The 12039-nt window shown below is 47.7% G+C and overlaps 1 protein-coding gene across 1 annotated transcript in view; it reads right to left on the reverse strand.

Moving 5' to 3' along the window:
* Window positions 1–442: 442 nt before the first annotated feature.
* fbrsl1 (fibrosin-like 1) overlaps window positions 443–12039 on the reverse strand; it is a 233947-nt gene continuing 222350 nt past the window's right edge. The window contains exons 10-19 of the mRNA XM_048242723.1: window positions 10136–10186; window positions 9820–9915; window positions 8434–8505; window positions 8280–8309; window positions 8044–8115; window positions 7119–7251; window positions 5844–5927; window positions 4242–4325; window positions 3048–3327; window positions 443–2941 (exon numbers count right to left, since the gene is read on the reverse strand). Coding sequence (XP_048098680.1) covers window positions 1621–2941; window positions 3048–3327; window positions 4242–4325; window positions 5844–5927; window positions 7119–7251; window positions 8044–8115; window positions 8280–8309; window positions 8434–8505; window positions 9820–9915; window positions 10136–10186 — 2223 coding nt within the window. The 3' untranslated portion in view covers window positions 443–1620. The remainder of the gene's footprint in view (window positions 2942–3047; window positions 3328–4241; window positions 4326–5843; window positions 5928–7118; window positions 7252–8043; window positions 8116–8279; window positions 8310–8433; window positions 8506–9819; window positions 9916–10135; window positions 10187–12039) is intronic.

The following is a 12039-nucleotide window of genomic DNA, read 5'->3' on the forward strand; positions in this document are numbered from 1 at the left end:
ATGAGTGCAGACCGCAGGTCAATACGCCGCTCGCCTGTGAGTCAATAACGGTTACCTGCAACACAAACACTCAAAACCTGCTTTCTCACAAAATCAATGTTCTATTAGTCCTTCTCCCTCTCCCCTCATCTCATCGATTTGCAAGGAAGACCAGACTTTATTGCATGAAAATGTCAGACTAAAATGATAATAATTGGAAATAAAATATGAATGAGCTATTGGATACAGCTCTAATAAAGAAAGTAAGCACATTCATAAGCTCTCCACACAGTGGGAATTGGTGAATTGCATTTTTGGTCAGGGACATCATATTAGTGTTTAACCTCAGGTTACGGGTGCCATTTTCCATAGCTAATAGAGCATGGCTATTAAATAGGAGCTCTCTGTCTGAGGACACAATGATGTTACTGGCAGGACACATAAAATGAAGCACTAGACAGTCTGCAGATATAAGGTCCAACCTTTATTCCGTACATTTTAAAACCATGAATGTTCATTTTTTGCACGCCTAAAACTCTACTTGTTTTGTATACAAGAGTCTAAGAAAAGAAGAAACTGCACAACACCACAAGGTCGACAGAGAAAGTCTATTGCCGCCCAATCAATCAATCTCTTTCCTCCCAAGTTCTCTAGGGCTGCAAGACTGTTTTGTTTCTATGAAAGTTTGTCTTGGACCTGGCAGGCTCTAGTTCAGTTTTATAATCCTTTGTTTGAAAAACAGATGGGTGTCAGTAATCCAGGTTCCTTCCTCATAAAATATTCCCAATATCACTTGCAGGTTGTACTCCATCACGGTCTTCCAATGCGTTGTTGCATAGATTGCATGTCTTCACTCTATGACCGCGCTTTAATGCTTGCTTTTTTTTGATTGCGCTGGCTGGTCTGTTACCATGGTTTCATTTCGGAAGTGGTTTCAATTTTATTTAATTTTGTTTTTCTAGAAACATTTAAAAAGCCTAGTAAATTTACATGGTAATTTTTCGTCTCGCGGAATATCAACAAGATATTTACATTGTTTTTCTTTACAATAACCAACAGGGATAATACACTTTTTGTCTCAATCTCAAAGGCAAACCAATTGAACAAAACCACCTTAAATGTCATTTTCTTTTACATCAGCACTGAGAACTTTAAGGTACCGTAGGGAAAATTGACTGTTCAAGCAATTCTTTAAAAAAAATCCAGCCTCCACTGTGGACATGATTTACAGTGGACAGGAATAGATACTGGGGGAAATGTGACATACTGTAATGCAACAATATGCAAATTCATAAAAATAATGTCTATACATGGAAAGATAATAGGAAATGTACAAACTCATTTCATAATTTCACTTTTCACACGAAAAAAATGATAGAAGAATTGGATTAATATATTAATATCAATTTTTAAATTGGTAATGAACATATGCTTTGAGTTTCAACTTTTTTCCAAACCAACCTTCTCTGCAAGTCCATATAAAATAATGGCGTGTGCTTCTTCAGCTGTACAAATCTTTGTACAATTTATACACGTCTCTTTCAATTTTTTTACATTTTTGATTTTCGCTCAGGAAAATAAGTGCATTCTGTCTTCAGAATGGGAGAGACTCCTCTCCAAAGTCAATCCAGATAAGTGAAGCTATCGCGCCTCAACCTCTTTGGGGTTTCGTGAGGGGGAGTAATCGCGGGGGTCCTGGGTGGTGAGGGGGGTAGTCCGTCTGGGCGAGGACGGCCTGGCACTTCCCGAGGGCACGAGTGGCGGTGGGGCACTTAGTGCTGCGGTGGGAGGCGTGCGGTTGAGAAGGCCATTGTGCCCGGTGGAGGGGCTAAGTCTCGGGTAAGGCATCCCCCCGAGGTGCGACATGAAGGGGGGCATGTGCGGGAGGTGTCCCTCCATGGGCGACTGGTGGAGCTGGTGCAGGCGTGCCCGGTCCAGCTCCTCACGCAGGTGCATGCGCTCGCGCTCCTCGGCCTGCTGCCGCATGCGCTCCTGCTCGCGCCGCACCTCCATCAGGTGCTCGTGGTGCGCGTAGTCGTGAGGCTCGCGCTCCCGGTAGCCGCGCTCAGCCGCCTCGGCGTAGGGGGAGCCCTGCTGGAAGCGCTGCACCTGCTCGGCCCGCAGCTGGAAGTCCATGCGGCGCTGCAGGTCCAGGTTGCGGTAGGCCTCCCGCAGCGGGTCCCAGCTGAACGCCGGGTGCTGCAGACGCTCGCGCCCAGCCGCTGCCGCCGCCGCTAACGGACTCACGCCCATGAAGGGGGCCATGCGGGCGCGGTCCAGCACATTCAGGCTGCCCATCTGGTGCATGGCCGACATGGAGAGCGGGAGCGAGTGCGGCATGGGGACGCCGTGGAGGGCGGCCGAGGTCGGGAGGTCGCTGCAGCGGGGGGAGGGCGGAGGGTGCTGATGGGTCATCTGAGGGTGGAGGTGGTGCGGGCCAGAAGGGGCGGGAGGTGCAGGTGGAGGGGGAGGCACCGTGGGCTGAGAGGGCGGCTCGGACCCCACCACCATCACCTCCTGCTCCTCCTTGCGCTCCTCCTTGATCTTCATGTCGTTTTTGACCTTGTGGATCATCTCAGATGGTGGCTCCTTGCGGTCGCCGTCCTTGATTGGTGGAGGAAGGGCGGCAGCCATCTTGAGACCGGTGTCGGGGTTAACGGCCTTGGAGTAAGGCGAGGGCGAGCGGTGAATGGGCTTGCACTGGTCCTCGGAGGACCGGCGCTCCTGGACCTCTTTTCCGGGGGAGCGGCTCTCCTTCACCTTGATGTCGGCAATCATGGCGGCCTCTCGGTGGCGCTCCATCATGTCCTTCTCGGTCTCGCGGGCCCTTTCCGAGCTGTGGTGGCGGCCCGAGTCGCTGGAGTTCTGGCTGTTGGACCGAATCAGGTTGCTGATTTGGTAGCCGACTGGGGCGGAGGCAGGGGAGGACCGGTTGGAGTGGCGGTTCCGATCCAGCGAATCCCTGTAGGTGCAGAGAATCAGGGGGTGAATAAAAGTTAGCATCAACAAAAGGAAAAGCGAAAAGGTCCGGATCAAACTATTTCATGTTTTGGTCCGCTCATACAAACCTGTCTTTATCTTTCTCCTCTTTTCCAATGGAGGAATCCCTTTTCTCCCTCTCCCTCTCTCGTTCCTTCTCTCTCTCTCGCTCCCTCTCTCGTTCCCGTTCTCGCTCGCGCTCGTGGCTGTTAGCCGAGTTGCTCCGCTCTATGTCCGCGGCCTTGGGCCACTGTGGAGGGGTCGGGAAGGAGGGAGGGGTGCGGTGGAGCCGGTTCCAGGTGTCGTGGTGGGGACTGCTGAAGCCCGGCAATCCTGGCCCATCCTTTGGACCAAAGACGTTGTTGGCGCCTTGAGAAGGAAAGAAACAAAACAAACAAAAAAGGGGTATGTGAGCACCCCTCATCATTTGACTGGCTGAATGAAGTCTCAAAAAGCAAAAGCAAAGACGGACAGAGAGATGGACAGACTGACCAAGAGCGAAAAAGAAAGAAAGAAAAAAAAAAAGTAGCCTTGTCTTTGTCTCAAGTCTCTCAAGCTCTTGCTGCAGCTCTGCTGTCTGAGAAGACTGAGAGGTTAATGGTTTTCCCCTCTCTACCTGGATTGATGGCTGACCAGTGGCCTGCTCTCCATTCACTCCATCTCAAGGACTTTTCAGTGGAGAGTGAGTGAATTGCCCTCCGTGGTTGAGGGCTGTGAAAAGCCAGGACTCAGCATTCCACAGAGTCTCTATTTCACTCAAATCGATTTCACTAGAGGGTGCCCAGCTTGGCAGTGGTAGGCAGAGAGCGAGAGAGAGAGAGAGAGAGAGAGAGAGAGAGAGAGAGAGAGAGAGAGACAGAGAGAGAGAGGGAGGGACAGAGAGAGAGAGAGAGAGGGGGGGAAGGAGAGGGACAGAACACACTCCACACTGGTCTAAGAACACTTAGGCAAAGAGTAATTAATGCATGAAAAGCAACTAAACAGCTTGCCTGTGAGAATGAGTTTTGGCCATGCAGATGTCAGATTAAGTCCTGGCAGCAAGGGGGCGGGGGTTAGGGTAGTATCTTGCTTGTAATGCCTATCTTGTTGTTCCTTGTTGTTGAGATGTTCTTTGGCATTTTCTTGCAGAGCTAAGTGCCTTTGTCTATTTGATTTCCTTCATTATTTATATTCCTCCCTCCCATCCCTTCCCCTCCCCTCCTCGCCCTCACTGTGGTCTGACGCTTAGCTCCACTGTGTCTAGCCGTAAGGCGCATGGCGGACAGGGGGCAAGGAGCGCTTACCGAGCGAGGGGTTGCCTAATCCTCCGAAGGCACTGCTTGAAAGGTTGCCGAGGCCGCCAAAGGTAGTGGAGCGACTAAAAGGATCTGCAAAATGCCAAACAGGGATTAGCGAGCGCTTGGTGGCTGGAGGAGTTGCACCATTCCACTCGGCTTTTCTCTTACAAGCCAGCTCTGGTATTTCCCTTTTTCTTTCCTCTGTGTGTTTTTTTTGGTGTGTAAAGCCTTCCTATCCTGTCTCTTTTTTGCCCTGTGTGTGTGTGTGTGTGTGTGTGTGTGTGTGTGTGTGTGTGTATATGTATGTAAGTGTTGGCTGCTATTGCTTCAGAAGCTGGCTCGCCCGCTCCTAACAGGGTTGCAGGCAGGGGGTTGTGGCCGGAGGAGCAATGGATTGTGGGAAAAGGCATTGAGCAAGGGGTGGGGGTGAGGCGTTCTGAGCTGTGGCAGACACATATTGGCCAGACCAAATTGAAAGCGGGCCCAGTATGTGCTTCACATTTGTTAGAGCTCCTCTCAAGTATCCTCAGTTTAACCGTGGCAAACTCCAATCTCTCAGACAGCCTCAAAAACAAACACACGAACCACAGCTACCTACCTTACATGAAGCAGCCGTAAATAAAAACCTTTATGTAAACAATCCATACATCAATAAACACAGGGCACATCAGAATACCACTGTACTGTGCCTGTAGCATCTTGCCTCAACCTTCCCTTGATCTAAATTCAATAGATGGTTTTCTGCACCAAGAAATCCTGGCGCCTGCCTGACATCATTTCCCCTGTGTTCACCCCCGGTGCACCAGGTGCTTATGAACCCAAATTGGATTGACTCAGACGCTTATCCTGTGAAATCACCCTGCAGCCCTGAATCCACACAATGCCTTAGATGGGAAAGCAAAGCCACGGAATACAACGGGCCAAATGATTTGCTTTGTGAATGGGTCCAAGGAAACTTTGAAGAGCCCATTGAAATGGCCTCACCCAAGGTAAAATGTGATTTGCTGAATGCCAGCACAATCCCAATTCAACCTTGCAAAATCCCTGGGGGAGGGCAGGCGAGAAATGTGTTTTTATAAAAATCGTTTGAGCCAGACCCATTCTGGTAAAAAATAAAAAATAAAAAAATTACACATGAAATACAAAGACCCATCTACAGTACCTTCCAAAATTATTGGCACTTATTCCTCTTTTTAGTCAACTTTAGCAGAGGTGCCAATAATTTTGGAGGGTACTGTATTTAGTGTAAGGCCAGAGGACACACTGAGCAATGTTCAAAGATGTCTCTATAAAGATGTCACTTTTGATATTCCTTTTGCTATAGCACTTTGAGAAGGCTGCTCGATATTTGAACTTTTCCTAGTATACACCAAACTAAAGGAGTCTGGAGGATATATTGAAATATCATGAAAGCCCTGTAGCTGGCTATAGCACAACATCACAGAAATTCAACAACAACTATTTTCAATGGCACAATCTTCAAAGTAACCCCTTTTTTCCGCTGTTGTAACCATCTAGTCTTAATCAAAAGGGGCATGTGAGCTGACAGAGCTACATCTATTAACCAAAGGAGAGTGGAAGGAGATGTAAAATGTTGGGGCTACTTACGCTTACCTGCCAGGTGGCTCGTGGGCAGGAATCCGCTGTGGTGTGGTGAAGGGCCATAGGGCGAAGCAGCTGGATGGCCTGAACCTATAGAGCAATATGAAGAGGAAGCATTTTAAGAGGCTGCAACCTGTATGCGATGAAGATTACAAAGCTATCCATTAAGGTAACGGAAACTGTACTTTAAGCATTGTGATTCATCTTTGTGCTGCATCTCTACAAAGTCGGTTAAGGTTAACTTTACGCTAAGCTAGGTTTGAAAGCTCATTGGCAACAGACTAGGACATGTATAATACAGTAAATCAGTTTCTGCTGATTTTCATAACTATACACACCAGCAAAAAGCCTACAGCTGCTATATCAACAGAGGATACACTGAATGGCAACATGGGTGAGCATATTGTGTTGCCATCTAAAACCAGTGTTTTTCTATTGCATTTACAGATAGTTTTGTTGTTTGTATGACAATCAGTGTAAGAATACAGTCGCCTCGGTAGAGTTGCAGCGATTGACTGTGCTTTGCTAAATTAGGCTGCGCTAACAGAGGAAACTGCAGCTATAAAGGGTTTAGAAATGCACAGATTATAGTGTTAAGCTGATAAACAAAGCTAATTAAGTAGATTTGCATCCCCTGTGACTACATGTTTTTCCCCCTCACTTGTGTACAAATTTGCTCGATGCATGTATCACACAGAGGGCAAGTAAAGGTTGCACATGGCCAGGAGTTTTTGGTATGACTCGAATAAGACAGCCTGTCGAGGACTGAGGACTTGACCTTGTTTGTGAGGAAAGAAAATGTGTGTAGTCTCTCTCCTGGCTTGTTACAATCATTACCAGGAGAGCCAATTACAAGCTCATTTATGACACAATACTGCATAATAACAACCTAAAGGACACCTGTGTTTGTGTTGCCCTTCAATGCAGGGCCACCAGTCAATTACAGGTAGGAGCATGACAGGAAAGTTATTCACAGTCAGAGCTGTGGCCTACCAGCTGACATGCTCAGACAATGCTCAGTGTAAGGGTAATCACTATGACTGCCCTCTGAGAGGAACAAGAAATAAAAGGTGTTTCACTGGCCAATTTCACAACAATAAGACCATAAAACCTAAATGGTTGCAACACATTCACTCCCAGATGTGGACAAAAAAATAATCTTGACTTTTTGAAAAAGAAGGGGCTGCCCCGGTGAGCTTGGCTCAAGCGGCACCTGTATCTGTAAGGCTGAGGTAGAGGAGGAAGAGGAGGAAGAGGAGGGGGGAGAGAAGTCCCACTGACCTGTAGAGGAGAACAGAGGTCGCGCCAGGTCATGAGGGTACGGGAATCCTGGAAAGACTCCTGGGGCGGGCGGCCGGCTGAACAGGTCCAGCTTCCCGTTCATGTCCAGTTTGTGAGGATCCAGCTGCATCTGCTGCAAGGGTGGGCAGACACAGGGACGTTAAACAAGATGGGCAATAACAGCTGCATCATTAGCAAGATCGAGCTGGCCTGCATAAAACAGCGCTCCAGGGATCAGCAGGACTCTCTAATGTGAAATGTGTTCATAAAGAATTCAGAAAGGCTGAGCACAATTAAAATAAATAAATACAAGAGGACGACATCAGTATGCTTGTCGCTTGCCCCTCTATCTTGGCTTATGGTACATTACATACGGCAATCTACACTGAAAATGATCCGTTAAGTGTTCCTGTGCTGCACAGAATTACAATAACAACCTTTCTTCTGCTACCCATTGTTCTAAAATCTAATGGCTTTGTTGATGAGAGGATACATTTGTGGAGAGAGAAAAAATGAGATAGAAGTCCTTATATAAAAAAAAAAAAAGTATTACAACTTTAAAAGCCCTACAATAGTACTGAAAAAACATGAAAAAAGAACCACGGGTACAAAGGCAAATGTGAAAGCATATGAGACTCCAAGTTACACAAGCAGTACAAAACACGTTTAAGGCCACATTATCGCCCACAGATGATTTGTGAGGGCACATGACCCCCGTGTGGATGAGTCTACCAAGGCGATGGCGAATAGTAGGTGATAGCAGTAGGCCAAAGCAGTTTCCAGTGGGACTCTCTCTCACACACACACCCACACACCCACACAATCCCTGCATAAGCTTTGCTTCTCCGGAGGGGGAAAAAAGTTATACCTATCCTTGTGTCTGACCTCATGACTATCACCTGAGCTGCGAGCTCAGCTGGCTTACCTTCATCTTCTGCTGATGGTGGTAGATTTGCCAGGCGATTTGTACATGAACCGCACACCATTTGCCAGGCTTCTGCAATAAGTAGGTGGAAAATGATATCAGTTGGCTCAAAGACCTTGGCATTAAGTGCAAATTGAAGATTTGACAGAGAGAGAAAGAAAGAGAGAGAAAGAGAAAGAAAGAAAGAGAGAGAATGAAAGAGTGAAGAAAAGAGAAAGAAATTGAGCGAAACTTACTCTTACTGATGTCCTGAAGGGATCTGGTACCTGGAAAACAACAAGTCAAACCTGTCAGTCAACTCGGCCTAATAACAGCAGGGGCAGAGCAAAGTAGTCGCCGCCAAATAAAAATAAGATCTATTTAGAGGGAGTGCCAGTGCCACCAGCTTACCCGAGGATCTTTCTGCAGGAGAGTGTGAGGTATGGCTCCAGGCCGAGCGCCGACATCCAGGGGATTAGAGGCCTAAAGACGGCAGGGGAGAAGTGTTAGAAAGACCAGGAAAAAATAAGAGTGTGCGGCACATAATAAGCTTGATGGAAGGTGAGATTTTAATGTGAGCAAAGTGAACTAAATCCATCCAAATCGATGGAACTGTTTTTCTATCAATTAAGTTCTTACTGCCTGGCTTCACAGTAGCGGGAGAGTTTTAAAAAAAAATAAAAAGAAAGAAAAAAAAGGCGGCTGACTTCATCCGGGGAGCCAAAAACAAATCAACGGGCGGCCAAATCTAACGAGCCAATCACGCGCAGCTTTTGAGCCAGCAATGCGATCAGCCCCTCTAATCTATCCCAGAGCCGTGAGGCTGCTGGAACAGCGGCCACTCACTCCTGCTCTTTCCCCTCTCTCTCTCTCCTCTCTTTCCCCCTCTCTCTCTCCCCTCTCTCTCTCTCTCTTTCCCTCCTCTCCTCTCCCTTTCCCTCTCTCTCCCCTTTCCCTCTCTCTCTCTCCCTCCCTCCTCTCTCCCTCCTCTCTCTCCCCTCTCTCTCTCTCTCTCTCTCTCCCTCTCCCTCTCTCTCTCCCTCTCTCTCTCCCCTTTCCCTCCTCTCCCTCTCTCCTTTCCCTCTCTCTCTCTCTCTCTCTCTCCCTCTCTATCGGCGCCACAGCCTGGAGCCCAGCACGGCTTAAGGTGCTGAATGGAAGGGCCTAACTGCGCTCTAACCATCTGGAGGCCGGCCACAAAAAGTCTTAATGGAGCCGCGGGGGAATAAGGCCAGCGGATTTGGGCCAGCTTTGATTGGTGGCTTACACAGGGTCAGCGGCATTGGGCGTCTGCCAGGGCCCGATCGTCACACTTCAGCCCCGCGGCTGCTTATCTCCCAGCGAGCGGGCTGCTCACCGCTGCTAAAGCCCCCAGCAGCTTAGGGACCTTGTTTGCATAGTCCATTATTGGTTGGAAGGGTGGTGGTGGTGGTGGGGGGTTGGTGGTGGTGATGGTGGTGTGCGAGTGAGGGAGTTGGGGGTGGGAGAAGAAGCCGTGGCAGATTTATCTGGGGCTGATTTAGTTCAAATGCAGCTGCTTTCCCTGTACACAGAATGCAAAGTACAAAAAAAGGCTCTGCCGCCTTTCATGCCTGTAATTCCGTGCTCGCAATGAGACAGGGCGAAAACCTGGTTGAAAGGAATCTGGGAATGGTGTGCGAGTATGCTGTTCTGCTTTAGTTTTAAAAACACTCACTATGGCTATTTACTGAGGTGTACATATGGATTATTAAGTAAGAAAGACAGTGTGTCTGTGTGTGTGTGTGTGTGTAACAAAGAAAATAAAGGATTGCCAACCTTAGGCTGGAATGCTCCTTGCAGTGAGCTGAAGGGTCCTGAATGTGGCAGCAGTGGAGGCATCCCAGGCATGGTGGGAGGGTAGGAGGGGAAGAACTGTGGGACAAACAGGATTTTCAGGGTGAAAAACACTTTTCATTCATACAACTGGAACTACATCATGTTAGCAAGTCTCAAGCCCTTTATAAGACTTGCCAAATGAGTGATTATATCAACAATTATTGTTATTATTTGTAACATAAAATTTGTAAAATGAGCGATTATATCAACAATTATTGTTATTATTTGTTTTTAACTTGATCTTGAGAGCACTTACGCTTGAGTGTCTTAAGAAAGGATTGTCCAGCTTTGGAGCATATTTGTCGAACTGAAAAACACAAGAACAAGACAAGAGAGATAGAGAGATAGATAGAGAGATAGATAGAGATAGAAAAAAAAAAAAGTCAGATTTGTGTTTGCACCACACTTTTACAAACAAGCCCCCAGCCTTCAGAGAAAACAACACTTAGAAAAGTGCTTGATTTGCATAGCGATTTGCATTGGTCAAAAACAGACAAACCTGAGCATGATCAAATCTTTTCTTTTCAACAGAGCAAACAGACAGCACAGCATTAGAACGAGCATCACATGAAAGTAGCCCTCATTCTCACAGCAGCTGGCAATGGCAACCGAGAGCTCTGTCAGGTCTTTGAAATACCTGCACCCCCTCATGTAGCCTGTCTCTCCACAGATTTATTTATTTGGCACCATTAATCCCCACAACAAAATACACCAATGCTCCAGGGACTGCCTGCAGACTGTGTCTAATTAGGCCTGTTTTATGCCACTAATCTTAATAACAGCCTTATCTAGTCTATTCATCATACTTATTTATTAATAGCATTCATACACTGATTAAATGTGGTGTACTGCGAGCGCCAATGTACTCCGTGTTTTGATAAAAATAGTAATGAAAAGCTGACATGTATAATATCTTATGATCAATTTGGAAATTATGAGCTCAAAAGCTGTCAATCAAAATGTGAATGAGGCAGTAGCAACCTTGGGGATGTTCTTAGACTTCAAGAATATAGTGTTCCACAAGGGCACCTGCATCCTGGGTCTTTTTTAAAAGCGGTTCCAGTACACCTGGGGGGAGATGGCTCATGGTGGCTAGAGAGTCAGCTCGTCTCTGGGGGAGGCCTGTTTGGAATGAGCTCTAAAGCTCTTCTTATTGGGGGAGATTTGCCGTGATTTAACGCTAGCTCTCGTGCGCTTCCTTCAAAGGTAAATCAGGCTAATGGAATAATCCCATTTGGAGCGGAGAGGAGAGGCACTGGGGGGAAGGTGTGTTTGTGTGTGTGTGTGTGTGTGTGTGTGTGTGTGTGTGTGTGTGTGTGTGTGTGTGTGTGTGTGTGTGTGTGGGGGGGGTCTATGGCTTCATGCAGCGCACGTTTCTTGATTTCAGGGGGCCCAGAGCACATACTGCTGGCAGCCGTTCCACCAGGGTCCCCCTCAGAGAGGCAGGGGAGAACCAGCCCCCCCTCCCCATCTCCCCCACTAGTCTCTTTCCATCTATGAATGGAGACTTTGTGTGTCCTACTGCCTGTAAGTCAATATGCTTCTGCTGTTTTTGAGGGGGTTGGGGTAGGCTGAGGTGGAATGGCGAGTGGGGTGGACGAGGTAATTGCAACTGACAGTAACTCATTTCTATTACATAAATACACAAACCATTTACAGGCACTTTCTGACTGTGTTTTCACAAAGCCGCCTTGGCAAGCACCGTGGTCTCAGGTTTACATGAGGAGGAAGCGAACGCGGAACAGAGACACTGCTGTATGTCTCTGTTGTGCATGTGTGTGTCTATGCATGTCCGTCTCTCTCTCTCTCTGTGTGTGTGTGTCCTCCAGCTAGGATGTCTGTCGGGGGGGGGGGGGGGAGGAGGCCGGAGGGAAAGACCGTGCCTGTGCACGATCTGTCGGGCGGGCCTCCGGTGAAGCAGGGGGCCCTTCACGTCCGCAGCCTGTGCCTAAGTGTGCAACGGGCGATAATTGCCCCAAATCAAAAACACAGGACGCCCTATTGACTGGAGGGGGGGGAAAATACATCACAAAAAATGCTGAGCTCAGCTTCCGAGCTCATTAAAACCTCGCCGTCCCCTCTGAAGCAAGGGGGAACTGTTTTATGTTTTACGTTTTACACTTGGGGAGTAATATAGCGCGCTTTATGGCTGTCTATAAA

Source organism: Alosa alosa, chromosome 5 (genome assembly GCF_017589495.1).
Source record: "Alosa alosa isolate M-15738 ecotype Scorff River chromosome 5, AALO_Geno_1.1, whole genome shotgun sequence".
Taxonomy (NCBI): domain Eukaryota; kingdom Metazoa; phylum Chordata; class Actinopteri; order Clupeiformes; family Clupeidae; genus Alosa; species Alosa alosa.